This window comes from Phoca vitulina, unplaced genomic scaffold (genome assembly GCF_004348235.1).
Source record: "Phoca vitulina isolate PV1807 unplaced genomic scaffold, GSC_HSeal_1.0 scaffold2, whole genome shotgun sequence".
In the NCBI taxonomy this organism is placed as follows: Eukaryota; Metazoa; Chordata; class Mammalia; order Carnivora; family Phocidae; genus Phoca; species Phoca vitulina.
In genome coordinates this window covers 7,304,153-7,324,637 of record NW_022589705.1, presented here as the reverse complement: position 1 = coordinate 7,324,637, position 20,485 = coordinate 7,304,153, and the positions used below count along the sequence as shown (strand labels likewise).

The following is a 20,485-nucleotide window of genomic DNA, read 5'->3' as shown; positions in this document are numbered from 1 at the left end:
CTTGTTATCCCCAGTGGTGCTAGAACACAGTAGATATGAATGGTTAATTTAGCCTTATTTTATATTTCAGGATAACCAGATACCATTTTGTGAATTCATTTAAAAGTATTAATAAATAAAGAACAGAACTTAAGGAATTAGCATATAAACTATAATTAAACCTACTTTTAAAGACTTACAAGTGCATGCTGCTTCAATGAAAATTTATTTTAGTGTTTTGATAGTCAAAATAAAATCAGTTTCATTGTTTAAGAAACACAGTTTAGGATAAAGTTGTATACAGACTACTAAAAAGTGCTTTATCAGGTGAGTATTCTCTTCTAAAATTTCATGTATTCAAGGATAGAGAGGGTCAAATGAAAAATCAAAAATACAAAATTCAACTGATTCACTCATTTTGTGTGCTAGATACTAGGACTAACTCTGTAAAAACAAACCATGGCTTGGCCCTCAGCTGACAAACTTGTATGTTTAACAACTGTATAAGATAATTTTGGGGGCACCTGGGTGGCTCAGTTGGTTAAATGTCTGCCTTTGTCTTGGGTCATGATCCTAGGGTCCTGGGATCCATCCCTGCAGCAGGCTCCCTACTCAGCAGGGAGTCTGCTTCTCCCTCTCCCTCTGCCCCTCCAGCCCACCTGTGTGCGTGCTCTCTCTCTCAAATAAATAAGAAATCTTTAAAAAAATAACTTTGAATAACTTCTGTATCATAGAATATATTTTACAGTGAAATGTGTAGGTTGACTTTCTAGAGAAGACTTGTTCAAATACCATTTACAGTTTCACAACAGGTAGACTACCATTTGATTTATTTTGTTTTAGGAGCATCCTGCCTTAACCAAGGAGCCAGTGTGGAGTTAAGCTTCTGTATATCCTCTTAACCACTTTCACGCAGCTTTCTCTTACTACTGTAGAGCTCAAGAGGTGGAGGAAGCAATTAAATACACTGCTAGGTCTAATGGGAAAGGACTAATGAGTAACGTTCATTGTGTTGAGCTAGTTATATGGAACAGTTTATTGGGGAAAGTCACTAGGCTATCCTATAGTCACCATAGTAAAGAAGAGAACAAGGACATGGTTATGCCCATACTTTTTGCTGTTGAGGACAACAGATTTTTAAAAGTTTATCACATCTCTAGGTGTGGTTCCAAGACTAGAGATTTCTTTCTTTTTTTTTTTTTTTTTTTTTAAGATTTTATTTATTTGAGAGAGAGAGAACACACTAGTGGAGGGGAGAGACAGAGGGAGAAGGAGAAGCAGGCTCCCTGCTGAGCAGGAAGCCTGACACAGGGCTCTATCTCAGGGTCCCCGGATCATGACCTGAGCCAAAGCAGATGCTTAACTGACTGAGCCACACAGGCGCCCCAAAACTAGAGATTTCTAAAACAAAAGTTATATGAGGAAATTCTTTATGGGGACACAGAGTGCTCTGAGCAGCTCACGTTTGTTTTTAAAAGATGTATATGATTGACAAATGGAAGGAGCACATAATCACATTTATAGAGAGCTAAGTAGACTGTAAGAAATGAGCATTTAAGAATTTTCTTCTCTACAGGCCAAAGCTCAAAAGGAGCTAAGATACTTCAGAGAGCACAAAATGCTTTTAAGGTTGTGTCTGGTGCAAAAGCAACAGGAAGGAAGAGGTAGGTTTACTGTCAGAAGATGTTGTTAATGTTAGCTGTTTGTAGGCAGAAATCAGACATGTACCATTCTTACTTTGCTTCCATAATCTTAAACTAGCAGAATTACTTTTCAAATAGTAAAAGGAAAACAAACAGCCTGAAATGGGGGAAATTAAATTTCTTTAAAATGAGAAGATAATAAAAGTTTCATTCACTTTAAATGAATTTACATTTTCAAAACTCAACTGAATTGCCTCCCAGGAGTTAAAGGCACGAAAGATTTGATCTCAGAGCTATTGTCAGTTTTCTTTATGAAATCATGGAGAATATGGAAAGTACCAGGAGACTGAAGAGAGGCAAATGTTCCAGTTTCCAAAAAGGTGTGAAGTAGATTGTAAAAACGCAAGTCTACTTCCTTAACTTGAAACTGTGGCAAGATTTGAAGAGATTGAACAAATATAAAAAATTTCAAGTGTTTAGAGAAGAATGGGATGATCACTATGAATTAGTGTGAATTTATAAGAACAAGATATGCCAAACTCATCTCATCCCCCCACCCAATTTTATAATTACTACTGGGTTAGAGAATAGTAAAGTCATGTGCCATCTTGATTTAAGGAAGTGGTTGGCAAAGTCTCTTAGACGATCCTTATGGAAAAGGCAGTGAAATGTTGACAATTAGACCAGTTTACAGCTGGTTGAATGGCTGCTCCCATGCTGACATGCCATAGGGTTTATCTGATTTATAACCAGTGTCTCTACACACAGATTCCTCAAAGAGAACTGCTAGTGAATATTAGTTCACATATATTCAGAAAGTATGGATTTGTAGCGATGGGTTCTTTTGACAAAGGATTTGTATGTTGAAACTTGAGTGTCTGGATTTATTCATATGATTGAGATTTCAGTTACAGACTTTTCCCCACCTGAGCTGTATTTGTAAGATATGTAGATCTATTTTTAAGTTTCATGAATAAACTTAATAAATCACTTAGAAGTCAGGGAATAATCTTAACACTTAAAGCAAAGCCTGGATGGGTGGGAATGCTAAATTATGAAGAATCTTTTTCTCTTCCTTGTTTAGCAACAACTGCATTAACCCAAGTAAATGTTTTTCATACCCTTGAAATGTCAAGTTTCTATGAAACTCTGCCTGAATAAAAGGCTGACGTTTATATACAACTTGATAATATAGATATACTTAGCAGTGTTTTTGTGAGTTAATGTTTCTGTTGGCCTTCTAGTAATTCCACAGTCATCTGCCTACTCAGGATATTTGTACTTTTTTTTTTTTTAAACAAATGCCCTGGAATCCTATCAAAGAGGGAACCATAATATTCTGTCCCCTTACAGAAGGTCTTTTGGTTTCTTGAGGCAAGGAAGTTCATGATGACTACTATATTCATTATATTTTCTTATTAATTATTAATCTGAAAGAATGCCAACCCCATATAAATTGTTAATCTTTTATAATTGACATTTCACTGATATTTGTAATATTTTGTCTCCAACCTTGAAGATGTGCGATGACTTTTTTGAATGACTTGTGCATTTTAAATGAAATACTACATTTATGACATTGTCCCTCACCCTTTTCTTGGCAACTGTTCATTTCATCATTGCATCCAGAACTGCAGCAGGAGTTGTGGGTGGTAATTGAGAGTGAGTGCAGTTCCAGCCCAGATAATCCCAGGTACCATTCTTTAAATCTAGTTCTTTCTGCTTTAACTGGCCTCTCAGTCTTAAGATCTTATAGGCCTTTGAAACAGGAAATGAGGTGTTTTAACTTCATTTCCACCTTAAGAAACCCATTTAAGCTGTAACTTGTGATCTGTGACTTTTATTATGGCTTTGTCTTTCATTATATCTGATTTAATAGCTGTTATTTTAATTGGATTAAAATCCAGTCTGAGTTTTCAGCATTTTATAGTTACCTCTGTGAGCTATACCGTATCTTATATAAAGTTTCAAATTAAAACACAAAATCTTGAGTTAAAAAAAAAGTGTTGACTCATATTGTCTTCTTGAATTACAGAGGCATTATCCTTTATCCAAATTAAGTGTATTCATGAAAATATGTTGGGTAGAGGATTTTTAGATATTGGAGCTGGTACTATATTATTTTAAGTGGAAAAAAACAATGATGCATTCTCTATCTGTTCAAGAACTCTAAACATCCACATATGTCACTAAAACTTGTAAGCACCTATATAACAACCCATCAAAGCTTTTGTATAATATTTATTACAAAGCATTTGGAACATACCTTACCTAATTTTTAAAATATTTAATAAATTCATTATTGGGTATGTTTTTGTTCAATAAGAAATGAGACTATGCAGAATTTTTTTTAATTTAAATTGAATTTCGTTAACATATACTGTATTATTAGTTTCAAGGGTAGAATTTAGGGATTCATCAGTTGCATGTAACACCCAGTGCTCATTATATCAAGTGCCCTCCTTAATGTCCATCACCAATTACCCTATCCCCCCATCCCCCTCCCCTCCAACAACCCTCAGTTTGTTTCCTATAGTTAAGAGTCTCTTATGGTTTGCCTCCCTCTCTGTTTTCATCTTACTTTATTTTTCCTTCCCTTCCCCTGTGTTCATCTGTTTTGTTTCTTTTTTTTTTGTCTCTTTTTTTTTTTAATGAGAGACAGAGAGCATGAGGGGGGGAGGGTCAGAGGGAGAAGCAGACTCCCTGCTGAGCAGGGAGCCCGATGTGGGACTCGATCCCGGGACTCCAAGATCATGACCTGAGCTGAAGGCAGTCGCTTAACCAACTGAGCCACCCAGGCGCCCCATCTGTTTCTTAAACCCCACATATGAGTGAAATTATGTGGCATTTGTCTTTCTCTGACTTATTTCACTTAGCATAATACCCTCTAGTTCCATCCATGTCGTTGCAAATGGCAAGAGTTCATTCTTTTTGATGGCTGAGTAATATTCCATTCCAATATTCCTGTGTGTGTGTGTGTATAATATATATATCATATATATTATATATATTATAACTGATGAAGTCCCAATAGTTCATTTTTGCTTTTGTTTCCCTTGCCTTTGGAGACGTGTCTAGCAAGAGGTTGTTGTGGCTGAGGTCAAAGAGGTTGCTGCCTGTATTCTCCTACAGGATTTGATGGATTTCCTATCTCACATTTAGGTCTTTCATCCATTTTGAGTTTATTTTTGTGTATGGTGTAAGAAAGTGGTCCAGTTTCATTCTTCTGCATGGGGCTGTCCAATTTTCCCAACACCATTTCTTGAAGAGACTGTCTTTTTTCCATTGGATATTCTTTCCTGCTTTGTTGGAGATTAATTGACCATAGAGTTGAGGGTCTATTTCTGGGTTCTCGGACTGTACAGTATTGATTATGAATTGTGCTTTTCTTCCACTCAGCAAAGAACAAGTACTGTGATAAAAATAAGAAATGGCATAATATGATTCCATCTAAATGGAACTCGGGTTGGTAGAGCCCCTGAATGCCTGGCAGAAACCACTTCTGTGACCAGGGATTCTTCTGTGTTATCCCTGTAAATATCTTTCAGGCTTTCTTCTTTGATCACAGAGGGGTCCCCCTTCCTCAGCATCTATTTTTGGCAAGGCAAAACAGAGACTTTTTGGTGTGTGTTTATTAGTTTAGGATCCGAATGTTATCTCTAAACTTTAGCAGCACCCTGGTTTCCTGCTTGTATTAACACCCTCTCATTTGGTTATGCTTGCTTATACCTGTGAGAAAAGACCAAAAAGGGGGGATTAGAAATGCTGCATTATGGAATAATAGTTAAAAGAATGAACTGATCTGTAGTAACCTTTTGACTTATCCTTGTCATAATTAAGCTGTTCCAAATAAAACAAAGAGTATATTTTAATTGCCTAGTCATTTCTTACTCAATATAGTAATCCATTATGTTTTAGCATTGCCCTTTTGTAATCCTGTGAAGTCTTATCTAGTGAACAGTGTTTGGATTGCTTTGGTTTTCATTTTAAGTTCAACCTTTACTATAAATTCACTGCTATCAGATTTCTGCAATCCTCTATTTTTCTGCTTAACATTTCTTTGAGACCTCTAATAGTCCTCTTTTTATCTCCCATTTTCCCCACAAATAAGAAAAAAAAAAATCTTTCATTCTCTTATTGAATCACCTTGTATCTAGGAGTCAAGTGAGTGGACAGAAAATGCCTGTTCAGTCAGTGATAGGCAGAAGGCTCTAAGGTAGGGTCCATTTGGCCTTTTGGCAGATGGCCAGTGTGGGTGGAAGCATGGCTAGTGGGGGGTTAGTGATGAATGGGTTTGAGTCAGAGATGGCCAAAGCTAGAACATGTGGAAGTTTGGATTTTATCCCAAGTGCAAAAAGAAGTCATGGCGGGGGTGGGGGGGCACTAAACAGAGTAGTGATTATCTGGTTTATGTTCAAAATCTCACTCTGGCTTCTGTGTAAGTGGTGGGAGCAGGAAGGAGGCAAGAATGAATGCAGGGAGACAGATTAGAAGGCTGTTGCAGAATCCGAGATGGGAAATGATGGTGGCTTTGATTAGGGTGGAGGCTCTGGAAATGGAGAGAAGTGGACATAGGGCATGTTTTGGAGGTAGAACTGACAAAAGTTGCTACTGGATTGGATCTGAGGGATAGAAGTGAAAAGGAGAAATCAGAAACTTCTGATGACTTCTAGCTTTTGGGTCTGTTCTGCTGGGTTGATGGTGCTATTATTTGCTTAAGACAAGGAAAACTAGAGCAGAGGAAAAATTGGGGGAGGATGGAATTAAGAGTTCTATTTCCGCTGTCTGAAATTTGAGGTGCTTATTTGACTTTCTATATTTGCAATGTATACGAATGAGTTTGATGGCTCTGGAGCTTGTGGACATAGATCAGGGATGGAGACATGATAAGCACCAGAAGTTATCAGTATATAGATGGTATTTAAAGCTATAGATGGAAATTATCTTGGGTATTTGTCATATTCTGTGACCTATACCTTGTCCTTCCCCTACTATTGTAAAATTATGCCCACATTATGTACTATAGGTATATGTTATTAATTATAGTACTATAATAATTTGTTTTTAGTAAAGCAATGTTTACTAAAATACAGTAAAATACTCTGATTTCTTTTTCCTGTCTATAGCTAAATGGTTTAAGGGTATTCAGTCACTACCATCAATATTTAACTGGAGATCTAACAGTTATGTGTTCTGTCTCCTGTGGTTTTTTTCGTAGGCAAAGTCATTAATAAAGATTTGCGACATTACCTGAGTCTTCAGTTTCAGAAAGGATCAATTGACCACAAATTGCAGCAAGTGATCAGAGATAATCTCTACTTGAGAACCATTCCATGTAAGTATGAGATTGAATAAAAGAAAGGCCAATGTATCCTTATTTAACTAATCAAACATATAGAAGTAATTCAGTAGAGTATCTTATATCAGATTGGGAAGACTGAGTTGGGGCACTAGAATGAAACAAAAATTGGATAAGGAGAAAAGTTTTCCAAGGACATGCAGGGCTTTTGTTTTTAAAGTAGAAAAACTAGAAGATTCTATATTGTAACTTTAAAAACAGTCATTAGACTTTAAGAGTTTAAGACTATCAATGTACATTCTGCTAACTAAATTTTCTTCTATAAATCAGTTCCAAATGTTTATTCAGTAAGAATAAATAATAAACTTTTTTCACTCTCAGTGCCTTGTACACTGAGAACAAACATTTTTGTATTAATTATTAGGACATTACTTATTTTAAGATCTGCCCCTTCCCCAAAGGAAAAAAGGAGGAAATGCACTACCTTCTTTGTAGTAATCTATGTTGAATTTTTATCTAGATGTTTGTATATCTATTCCAGTCTTGGTAGTTTTCATAGGACCTGGTTGTTGTTGTTGTTGTTGTTGTTGTTGTTGTTGTAAGGATGCTGTGTGTGTGTGTGTGTGTGTGTGTGTGTGTGTTTTAACACAAAACAAGAAACCATGTATGCTTAGATTTTAGTTAGAACAAGTCTGGGGAAGAATAAAAAGCAGTAAACAGTAAAAGGACGTAAAAGAATATTCTGGTTTGTTTTCCTTTTCAATATATTTGTAACTTCTTGTAGATAGTAGCTCTTATAATGGCTCTGGAATTCTTTATTTCTTTTTCTTGTTATTTACTCTTACACAGTGTCCCATCTATCACCAAGCCTGCCTAATTACGCTCCTTAAATACCGATCCTTCTGCACTGCCTTAGATGCTCACCCTTTCTTGCTTGAACTTTTTTTTTTTTTTTTTAACGGATAACAATATGTAGGGGCAAAGAACTAGGTGAAAAATACTGATCCTTGGACAAGTTACTTGATCTTCCTGAACCTCAGGATCCCCATATATAAAATATGAATAACAAGAGACACCTCATGGAGTTCTAAGAATTAAAATGAGAACATGAGGGCAAACCATGTGTCCTGGAGTAGATCCTCAGTGTCTGCCCTCTTCCCGGTTCTAGCTGCATCCCCACCTCCCACATCCCCTCAGTCTGGTCTGTCTTTAAGTGCATGTCTGACTCTTGTCCATCTACAGTTTATCCTTCAAAGTCTCTCATTGAGTCCAAGTCCAGACTCTTTAACATGGTATAAAATGTTTTGATTTTTGTTTTTAAATCCAACTCCTTCTGTATGATTTCCTCCTGTAAATCTACCTGTTTGGGTTTCAGAATTGCAACTCCTGCCTTCTTTTCTTTGCATTTGCCTGGTATATCTTTGTCTGTCTTTTATTCTTTCATCTTTCTGAAGCTCTTTGTTTTACAAATAGTGTTGGATGTTGTAGCCAGTGTGAAACTTCCTTTATATTTATTGATGTGATCCATGTCTTTAGTCTCTGTTTTGTCATGGTTTTCTATTTTACCCATATACACATCTTTTATATAAAAAGCCTTTCACCACATAGTCCATTTTATTTGATCTCTCTCTTTAGAAAGGTTTGTATCTTCATTCTAATGGCTATCTTTATACTTTTATATAATACTCTGTTCTTCCTCCTTTCCTAAATGATCTACTTATTGCTTCTTACTCCTTCCTTCTCTGCCATCATCTGACTAGAGAAATAATATTTTTTTACCCCAAACAAAGATAATCAGCAAGCTTATTCCACTTCATATATGCTTTCCTCATTTTCACTGTTTTTTTTTTATTCTTGACCTGTGTCTATATTAACAAAACAAACAGCCATTACATATTGCACTTTCTCCTTTATTATCATTTATTCTTTATTCTGTAGGTAAATACACATCGAATGTAACTACCAATCCTTATGTTGGTGTTTCTTCAATAACTGTGGTTTTCTCAAGCTTCTTCTTCTCTACTAGATTCTCCAGGAAAGAGAGGATCATCACAGTTGGTCTATGGCCTTTATACTTTCAAGTTTGTTTGGATATATATGAAATCTTTGCCTTATATTTTCTTTCCTTGACTATCTTAATTCTATTAGTCGATTATCTGATTATCTTCTGGCATAAAGCATTGCTCTTTAGAAGTCTGAAAACAATCTAATTTTCATTCCCTTATAAATAACTTGGTATTTTGCCTGCATGGGGTGTCTCAGGGTAGCATTTTTAGTTTCATAGCTCTAGAGCTCCCTCTTCCCTTGTTGAAACAAGTTAATAAAAATATGTACTTGTACTTTCTGCTGTACTCTGCACTTTTACTTGGATCTTCTTTTAAATTTATTTGTACTGTCCTAGTTTTGCAGTTTCTCCTCAGTGTGAGGTTTTGTGCTAGAAAGGAGTTATAGTTTATTTGGTTTTCATTCATAGGGTCCAAACAGCTACAGCCTTTTCAGATCCTAACAGGACTTGTAACCAACACACTGAAGTGTCCACAACTCCTCCAAGAATGCAGTGGTATTCAGTGACAGTTAACATACCAAATGGTTTTTAATTACCATTCTTTACTAAAAGATACCAAATCTTCTTGTAGAAAATTCTGATTCCAGGTCTGGAGCAAGGAAAGTACAAGATGAGCTTGGAACATCTAATTATCCCAGGAAGTATGTAAATGCCTAAAAAACTATGGGGACATATCAGAAGCACATTTTTTTTTTTTTTAAAGCCATCTAGAAAGGGTTCCCACTGACAAGATCTGAAACAATTTGAGCAACAAAATTAATAAGAGAAAGAAAGACATCTACCATTGTCAGATACTGCACTGTTGAAAGGACAAGACTGTGATCCCTAATAAAAGTGGAAAGGAGACTGCACACAAAGGAGTCCTGTGGTTTCATCAGCCTTCTGCCTGGAGCCACTTTCTGGACTATAGTACAAGGAGGGAAAGCCCAGGCAGAGTGCAGAGGATTCTGAGTTGAGGAGACAGAAATATGAGTTCAAGAAGTCTGAGGTGCCTGAGATTTGCAGGACAGGGTGTCAGAGAGGAGAGAGCTATGAAGAAAAGGAGCTCAAATAATATGCATAGGTGCCCCCTTGACTCTGTTGATGAATACTAAGCTGAGAATGTATAGGATGAGACTCCACATGGCCAGGCAAAGATTCTCTGGGAGCTGTAAAGTTAGCAATTTCCAGAGTTTACACAGGGCTGGGAGAATCTGAGTTCTAGCCTACCTGAGTGGAGAGACCTCAAGGGTCATGGCTTACTAGTAGCGCTAAAATAGGTGTAAGCTCCTTGGGGCCCATTTTAACAAAGCTTAATTAAACAAGCCCCAAAAGGATCAGGCACATATGCATACAACTTAACTGTTAGCCAAAAGAAAGGAAGGAGGGGAGGATAGGAGGGAGGAAAGGGGAAAAATCAACACTGTTTAAAGGAAGACAACAAAACCTCGACACTGAATAACATAGTATTTACAATGCCCAGTGTCTAATAAAAATTATTAGGTATACAAAAGAGAATAAAATATGGCCCATAATCCAAAGAAAAGTCAGCTAATACAAAAAACAAAATAAATGGCATAAACGACATATAAACAGATATGACTGAAGCATGCATTTTAGAGTTATAAATATGCTCAAGGATTTAAAGAAAAATATGAATAAAGAGAAAATGGAATTTTTTTTTTTTAAAGAATTAAATGGAACTTCAAAAATTAATGGATGGGCTTAACAGCAGATTGGAAACTGCAGAAGAAAAGATCAATGAACCTGAAGACATAGCAATATAAATGAATCAAACTGAAACAGGAAAAAGACTGAAGACATTAGTTTGTTTGTTTTTTTTAAGTAACCAGAGAGAGAGAGAGAGAGACATTTCTACTTCTGCCATGAGAGAGAGAGAGAGAGAGAGAGAGAGATTTCTACTTCTGCCATGAAAGACTAACTGGTGGGGTGCCTGGGTAGCTCAGTCGTTAAGCGTCTGCCTTCGGCTCAGGATATGATCCCAGGGTTCTGGGATCGAGCCCCACATCAGGCTCCCTGTTCAGCAGGAAGCCTGCTTCTCCCTCTCCCACTCCCTCTGCTTGTGTTCCCTCTCTCGCTGTGTCTTTCTCTGTCAAATAAATAAATAAAATCTTAAAAAAAAAAAAAAGACTAACTGGTACTGGAATTACCTTCTTACTGTAAGCAACTAGAAATTGGGCGAGATATATGTAAGAACTATTTTCAGAAATTGGGTCATAGGCAGAACAGGACTGTGATCCATTCATATTGAGCTATGCACACTGTCAAACCAAAAAGGGGGGATACAGAAAAAAAACAAATGAAGAAATAGGCTGAAATTTTTCCACATTTGATGAAAACTCTAAATCCACAGAGCTGTGGATCTCAACAAACCCCAAGCAGAAGAAACATAAAAAAACACATCTAAATATATCATATCTAATTGCTGAAAACCAGTGATAGAGAAAACGTGAAAGGCAGACAGAAAAAAGATACATTAAATACAAGGGAACAATGAATGACTGTAGACTTGTCAACAGAAACCAGTACAAGGCAAAAGTCAATCAAATGTCATCTTCAACATGCTAAAAGGAAAAACTGCCAACCTAGATTTCTACATACAACAAAAATATCCTTAAGAGAAATAAAGAATTTTTCAGACCAAAAAAAAAAAAAAAAGGGAATTTTTCACCAGCAGACTTGCACTATAAGAAATACTAAAGGAAATTCTTCAGGTGGAATGGAAGTGATACCAGAGAGATAGAACTGAAAGGAAATAGACAACAACAATAGAGTTTAAGATTTCAACACCTCCTTTAGGGAAAGTAAACAAAAAATCAGTAGGGTTATAACATGAGTAACACTTTGAACCAACTTGACCTAATTGCTATGTATTAGAACATGCCTTCCAACAACAGAAGAATATTCATTCTTTTCTAGTGTACATGGAACATTTACAAATGAAGACCATATTCTGGGCCATAAAACAAGATCCAATAAATTTAAAAGAATTTAAATCCTACAGAATATATTCTGTGATCATAATGGAATTACAGGAAATCACTTAACAAAATAATCTGGAAAATCTCTGAATATTTAGAAATTAAATAGCACACTTCTAAATAACCTGTGAGTTGAAGCCACAAGGAAAATACAAAATATTACACATATCAGCATCTTAAAACATATCAAACCCAACATACCAATTTGTGGGATGTTGGTATAACAGGAAATTTATAGTGTTAAATACTTAGCAAATAATAAAGATCTCAATCAGTGATCTAAACTTCTAGCAAAAGAAGAGCAAAGTAAACCCAAATTAAGTAGAAGAAAGGAAATAAAGATAAGAGCAGAAATCAATAAACTAGAAAACAGAATAGAGAAATCAATGAAACCCAAAGTTGATTTTTTTCTGATCAGTAGAACTGGTAAACTTCTAGTCATACTGCTCAGGTAAAGAGAGAGAAAACACTGTTTAACAATATTAAGAATGAGAGAGATGGTATCATTAAAAATCCTACAGATGTTAAGTGGACAGTCAGGAATATTCTAAACAACTTGGTGACAGTAAACTGAACTCAGATGAAATGGAAAAATTCCTTGGAGGGAAAAAACTACCAATATTCACTCAAGAAGAAATAGATGAGTGATGCCTGGGTGGCTCAGTCAGTTAAGCGTCTGCCTCTAACTTGAGTCATGATCCCAGTGTCCTGGGATCGAGCCCCGAGTCGAACTCCCTGCTTGGTGGGGAGTCTGCATATCCCTCTCCCCCTGACCCTGCTTGTTCTCTCTCTCTCACTCGCTCTTAAATAAATAAAATCTTTAAAAAATAAAGAAGTAATAGATGAGCTTAATAACAGTTCTCAATATGTTAAAGGAATTGAATTTGTAGTTTGTAACTTTCCCATTAAGAAAGTGTCAGGCCCAGATGGTAGGAGTGACTTGTTCCGAATACTTAAAGAAGAAATAATACTAATTCTACACAGACTCCTTAAGAAAATAGAGGAGGAGGGAACTTCCCAACTCATTCTGTGATCTGATCATTATCCTGATTCTAAAACCAGACAAGGACATTAAAAGAAAATAATACTAGACCACAATTTTTCATGAACATAGACTTAAAACTCCTTAAAATATTTTAGCAAATAAATATATAGCAATGTGTAAAAGGATAATAAAGTATGACCAAGGGGTATTTGTCCCAGGAATGAACAGTTGGGATAACATTTCAAATTAATATGGTAACAGACTGGAAAAGAAAAACAAAACAAAACAAAACAGATGATCTCCTCAAATAGATGCAAAAAAAAACAAAAAACACTTAACAAAATTCAACTCCCGTTGATGGTAGAATTGCTCAGAAAACTAGTCTGCCAGTTATTAATTTAGTGCCTCTTGGCTTCAAATTACTCTTTTTTGCCTGGGTATGATACTGCAGCATTCCTCCTTTGCCAGCTGATAGGTACATCGTCAGATTATCTTGGGCTGGCAGGTAGAATACTGGAAAAAGAAAAATCATCTTTTGCTAGTTCTGGTGTATCTTTTTCTTTTTGCTCCTGCCTGAAAAAAGACGGTAAGTTTCAGCAGTTCTCCAGCACTCAGTTTCCCACCTCATAGGCAGCTTCCTGAATTCCACCAGTGCACCTGCTGACTTCCTTGCAGCTTCATAATGAGTTTGATGGGCACCCCACATGGCTCCCCAGATTTCAACAATATTCCCTGCAAGTGGTTTCCTGCTGGGTTTCTGGCAAGTCCAGCCAGCGTCCCAGATGGTTTTCTAGGCAGTTCGAAACAGCCCCTACCGCAGGCAGCTTGCTGGTGAATTTCATCAGTACCCCAGCAGACTGTTCCTTGTCTGCCAGCCTTGACCTACCAACTATGAACCAGATCCGTCCCCAGGCTATGACCACACCTTCTCCAAAGAAGTCTGAATCCCAGAGTGTGGGAGCATCCCTCCCTTCCAAGTTTGTTCCTTATTTGAGTATTCTTCCTCAGCTCTAGGGTGGTATTCTTTGAAGTTCTCTTTTATATCCTCTTAGTTAATTCCTTGTAAATAGTTAATCATTTTTGTATTAAGCTCTCCTTGTTCAACTTACCATGTTTCTCTCTCCTGTTTGGATCCTGGTCGATACAGAATTGGTACTGGTAGTAGTCCCAGGAGACAGACCCTCCAAGAAGGAATTTCAGATTTGGTTGTGTTCTTGGGCTTAAGCACAGTGCCACGTTCCTTCCAATGGAAAGTGGGATGCTTGTAATTCAGGACAAGAAGTGGCATCACAGTTTTTTATTATTATTTATTTTTTCTTTTTTTTTTAAAGATTTTATTTATTTATTTGAGAGAGAGAGAATGAGAGAGAGCAAGCACATGAGAGGGGGGAGGGTCAGAGGGAGAAGCAGACTCCCCGCCGAGCAGGGAGCCGATGCGGGACTCAATCCAGGGACTCCAGGATCATGACCTGAGCCGAAGGCAGTCGCTTAACCAACTGAGCCACCCAGGCGCCCCTATTATTATTATTATTATTATTATTATTATTATTATTATGTTAATCACCGTACATTACATCATTAGTTTTTGATGTAGTGTTCCATGATTCATTGTTTGCGTATAACACCCAGTGCTCCCTGCAGAACGTGCCCTCTTTAATACCCATCACCAGGCTAACCCATTCTCCCACCCCCCTCCCCTCTAGAGCTCTCAGTTTGTTTTTCAGAGTCCATCGTCCCTCATGGTTCATCTCCCCCTTCGATTCCCCCCCCTTCATTCTTTCCCTCCTGCTATCTTCTTCTTTTTTTTTTTTTAAACATATAATGTATTATTTGTTTCAGAGGTACAGATCTGTGATTCAACAGTCTTGCACAATTCACAGTGCTCACCATAGCACATACCCTCCCCAATGTCTATCACCCATCCACCCCATCCCTCCCACCCCCCACCACTCCAGCAACCCTCAGTTTGTTTCCTGAGATTAAGAATTCCTCATATCAGTGAGGTCATATGATACATGTCTTTCTCTGATTGACTTATTTCGCTCAGCATAACACCCTCCAGTTCCATCCACATCATTGCAAATGGCAAGTTTTCATTCCTTTTGATGGCTGCATAATATTCCATTGTATATATATACCACACCTTCTTTATCCATTCATCTGTCGATGGACATCTTGGCTCTTTCCACAGTTTGGCTATTGTGGACATTGCTGCTATAAACATTGGGGTGCACATACCCTTTCAGGTCCCTACATTTGTATCTTTGGGGTAAATACCCAGTAGTGCAATTGCTGGATCGTATGGTAGCTCTATTTTCAACTTTTTGAGGAACCTCCATACTGTTTTCCAGAGTGGCTGCACCAGCTTGCATTCCCACCAACAGTGTAGGAGGGTTCCCCATTCTCCACATCCCTGCCAACATCTGTTGTTCCCTGACTTGTTAATTTTAGCCATTCTGACTGGTGTGAGGTGATATCTCATTGAGGTTTTGATTTGGATTTCCCTGATACCGAGTGATGCTGAGCACTTTTTCATGTGTCTGTTGATCATTTGGATGTCTTCTTTGGAAAAATGTCTGTTCATGTCTTCTGCCCATTTCTTGATTAGATCATTTGTTCTTTGGGTGTTGAGTTTGATAAGTTCTTTATAGATTTTGGATACTAGCCCTTTATCTGATATGTCATTTGCAAATATCTTCTCCCATTCTGTTGGTTGTCTTTTGGTTTTGTTGACTGTTTCTTTTGCTATGCAAAAGCTTTTTATCTTGATGAGGTCCCAATCGTTCATTTTTGCCCTTGCTTCCCTTGTCTTTGGCGATGTTTCTAGGAAGAAGTTGCTGCGGCTGAGGTCGAAGAGTTGCTGCCTGTGTTCTCCTTTAGGATTTTGATGGACTCCTGTCTCACATTTAGGTCTTTCAACCATTTTGAGTCTATTTTTGTGTGTGGTGTAAGGAAATGGTCCAGTTTCATTCTTCTGCATGTGGCTGTCCAATTTTCCCAACACCATTTGTTGAAGAGACTGTCTTTTTTCCATTGGACGTTCTTTCCTGCTTTGTCGAAGATTAGTTGACCATAGAGTTGAGGGTCCATTTCTGGGCTCTCTATTCTGTTCCATTAATCTATGTGTCTGGTTTTGTGCCAGCACCATACTGTCTTGATGATGACAGCTTTGTAATAGAGCTTGAAGTCCAGAATTGTGATGCCACCAGCTTTGCTTTTCTTTTTCAGCATTCCTCTGGCTATTCGGGGTCTTTTCTGGTTCCATACAAATTTTAGGATGATTTGTTCCATTTCTTTGAAAAAAGTGGATGGTATTTTGATGGGGATTGCATTGAATGTGTAGATTGCTCTACGTAGCATTGACATCTTCACAATATTCTTCCAATCCATGAGCATGGAACGTTTTTCCATTTCTTTGTGTCTTCCTCAATTTCTTTCATGAGTATTTTATAGTTTTCTGAGAACAGATTCTTTGCCTCTTTGGTTAGATTTATTCCTAGGTATCTTATGGTTTTGGGTGCAGTTGTAAATGGGATCGACTCCTTAATTTCTCTTTCTTCTGTCTTCTTGTTGGTGTATAGGAATGCCACTGATTTCTGTGCATTGATTTTATATCCTGCCACTTTAGTGAATTCCTGTATGAGTTCTAGCAGTTTTGGGGTGGAGTCTTTTGGGTTTTCCACATACAGCATCATATCATCTGCAAAGAGTGAGAGTTTAACTTCTTCTTTGCCAATTTGGATGCCTTTTATTTCTTTTTGTTGTCTGATTGCTGTGGCTAGGACTTCTAATACTATGTTGAATAGCAGTGGTGATAGTGGACATCCCTGCCGCGTTCCTGACCTTAGGGGGAAAGCTCTCAGTTATTCCCCACTGAGAATGATACTCGTTGTGGGTTTTTCATAGGTGGCTTTTATGATATTGAGGTATGTACCCTCTATCCCTATACTCTGAAGAGTTTTGATCAAGAAAGGATGCTGTACTTTGTCAAATGCTTTTTCTGCATCTATTGAGAGGATCGTATGGTTCTTGTTCTTTCTTTTATTAATGTATTGTATCACATTGATTGATTTGCGGATATTGAACCAACCTTGCAGCTCAGGGATAAATCCCTCTTGGTCGTGGTGAATAATCCTTTTAATGTACTGTTGGATCCTGGGCGCCTGGGTGGCTCAGTTGGTTAAGCGACTGCCTTCGGCTCAGGTCATGATCCTGGAGTCCCGGGATCGAGTCCCGCATCGGGCTCCCTGCTCGGCAGGGAGTCTGCTTCTCCCTCTGACCCTCCCCCCTCTCATGTGCTGTCTCTCTCATTCTCTCTCAAATAAATAAATAAAATCTTTAAAAAAAAAAAAAAAATGTACTGTTGGATCCTATTGGCTAGTATTTTGGTGAGAATTTTTGCATCCATATTCATCAAGGATATTGGTCTGTAATTCTCCTTTTTGATGGGGTCTTTGTCTGGTTTTGGGATCAAGGTAATGGTGGCCTCATAAAATGAGTTTGGAAGTTTTCCTTCCATTTCTAGTTTTTGGAACAGTTTCAGAAGAATAGGTATTAATTCTTTTTTAAACGTTTGATAGAATTCCCCTGGGAAGCCATCTGGCCCTGGGCTTTTGTGTTTTGGGAGATTTTTGATGACTGCTCCAATTTCCTTAGTGGTTATAGGTCTGTTCAGGTTTTCTATTTCTTCCTGGTTCAGTTTTGGTAGTTTATACATCTCTAGGAATGCATCCATTTATTCCAGATTATCTAATTTGCTGGCGTATAGTTGCTCATAATATGTTCTTATAATTGTTTGTATTTCTTTGGTGTTGGTTGTGATCTCTCCTCTTTCATTCATGATTTTGTTTATTTGGGTCATTTCTCTTTTCTTTTTGATAAGTCTGTCCAGGGTTTATCAATCTTGTTAATTCTTTCAAAGAACCAGCTCCTAGTTTCGTTGATCTGTTCTACTGTTCTTTTGGTTTCTATTTCATTGATTTCTGCTCTGATCTTTATTATTTCTCTTCTCCTGCTGGGTTTCGGCTTTATTTGCTGTTCTTTCTCCAGCTCCTTTAGGTGTAGGGTTAGGTTGTGTATTTGAGACCTTGTTTCTTGAGAAAGGCTTGTATTGCTATATACTTTCCTCTTAGGACTTCCTTTGCTGCATCCCAAAGATTTTGAACAGTTGTGTTTTCATTTCCATTTGTTTCCATGAATTTTTAAAATTCTTCTGTAATTTCCTAGTTGACCCATTCATTCTTTAGTAGGATGCTCTTTAGCCTCCATGTATTTGAGTTCTTTCCGACTTTCGTCTGTGATTAAGCTCTAGTTTCAAAGCATTGTGGTCTGAAAATATGCAGGGAATGATCCCAATCTTTTGGTACTTGTTAGGCCCTGATTTTTGACCTAGGATGTGATCTATTCTGGAGAATGTTCCATGGGCACTAGAGAAAAATGTGTATTCTTTTGCTTTGGGATGAAATGTTCTGAATCTATCTGTGAAGTCCATTTGGTCTAGTGTGTCATTTAAAGTCTTTATTTCCTTGTTGATCTTTTGCTTAGATGATCTGTCCATTTCAGTGAGGGGGGTGTTAAAGTCCCCCACTATTATTGTATTGTTGTCGATGTGTTTCTTTGCTTTTGTTATTAATTGGCTTATATAATTGGCTGCTCCCATGTTAGGGGCATAGATATTTACCATTGTTAGATCTTCTTGTTGGATAGACCCTTTAAGTATGATATAGTGTCCTTCCTCATCTCTTATTACAGTCTTTGGTTTAAAATCTAATTTGTCTGATACAAGGATTGCCACCCCAGCTTTCTTTTGGTATCCATTAGCATGGTAAATGGCTTTCCACCCCTTCACTTTCAATCTGGGGGTGTCTTTGGGTCTAAAATGAGTCTCTTGCAGATAGCATATCAATGGGTCTTGTTTTTTTATCCAATCTGATACCCTGTGTCTTTTGATTGGGGCATTTAGCCCATTTACATTCAGGGTAACTATTGAAAGATATGAATTTAGTGCCATTGTATTGCCTGTAGGGTGACTGTTACTGTATATTGTCTGTGTTCCTTTCTGGTCTGTGTTGCTTTTAGGCTCTCTCTTTGCTTAGAGGACCCCTTTCAATATTTCTTGTAGGGCTGGTTTCGTGTTTGCAAATTCCTTTAGTTTTTGTTTGTCCTGGAAGCTTTTTATCTCTCCTTCTATTTTCAATGACAGCCTAGCTGGATATAGTATTCTTGGCTGCATATTTTTCTCATTTAGTGCTCTGAATAGATCATGCCAGTCCTTTCTGGCCTGCCAGGTCTCTGTGGATAGGTCTGTTGCCAATCTAATGTTTCTACCATTGTAGGTTACAGATCTCTTCTCCCAAGCTCCTTTCAGGATTTGCTCTTTGTCTCTGAGACTCGTAAGTTTTACTATTAGATGTCAGGGTGTTGACCTATTTTTATTGATTTTGAGAGGGGTTCTCTGTGCCTCCTGGATTTTGATGCCTGTTTCCTTCCCCAAATTAGGGAAGTTCTCTGCTATAATTTGCTCCAATATACCTTCTGCCCCCCTCTCTTTTTTCTTCTTCTGGGATCCCAATTAGTCTAATGTTGTTTCGTCTTACGGTATCACTTATCTCTCGAATTCTGTCCTCGTGATCCAGTAGTTGTTTATCTCTCTTTTTCTCAGCTTCTTTATTTTCCATCATTTGGTCTTCTATATCACTAATTCTCTCTTCTGCCTCATTTATCCTAGCAGTTAGAGCCTCCATTTTTTTATTGCACCTCATTAATAGCCTTTTTGATTTCGACTTGGTTAGATTTTAGTTCTTTTATTTCTCCAGAAAGGGTTTCTCTAATAACTTCCATGCTTTTTTCAAGCCCAGGTAGTATCTTTAAAATCATCATTCTGAACTCTAGTTCCGACATCTTACTAATGTCCGTATTGATTAGGTCCCGGGCAGTTGGTACTGCCTCTTGTTCTTTTTGTTGAGGTGATTTTTTCCATCTTGTCATTTTGTCCAGAGGAGAATAGATGAATGAGAGAACAAAATGCTAACAGGGTAACAGTGTCCCCAGAAAATATACACTAAACAAATCAGAAAAGACCTGAAACCAGGGGAAAAGAAAGGGAAAGAAAGAAAAAAGAAAAACATAAGATAAAAACAAACAAAAACAAAACAAGACAAAAAAAACAGAATATGATCAAATATGATCAGGCTGGTGCATAGATCAGTGCCACACACTAGATTTTGGGCATATTTTGGTCTGTTAGAAGAAAGTGCTTCCCAAAAATTTAAAGAAAGTAAAACATATATATGTATAAAAATAAGGGTTAATACGATGAAGGGATGGAATATGACTGTAAAGATGAAAATTATAAAAGATTTTATAAAAGGAATTGATAAGATAAGAAGTTGGTTGAAAAAAGAAAGAAGATTAAAAAAAAAAAGGAAGAGAATGTGATTAGGCAGGAGACTAGAACAAAGCCATACACTAGAGATTTAGGGTATATTTTGATCTGTTAGAAGAAACTGTATCCCAAAATTTTAAAGAGAGAAC

General features: G+C 37.4%; 1 protein-coding gene across 2 annotated transcripts in view; it reads left to right on the top strand.

Annotated features, from left to right (window-relative positions):
• The window catches only part of MAGI3 (membrane associated guanylate kinase, WW and PDZ domain containing 3), a 234,557-nt gene that overhangs the window by 130,699 nt on the left and 83,373 nt on the right, over positions 1-20,485 (top strand). For both annotated transcript variants that reach the window (XM_032421255.1, XM_032421249.1), the window contains exon 2: positions 6,841-6,957. In XM_032421255.1, coding sequence (XP_032277146.1) covers positions 6,841-6,957 — 117 coding nt within the window. The remainder of the gene's footprint in view (positions 1-6,840; positions 6,958-20,485) is intronic.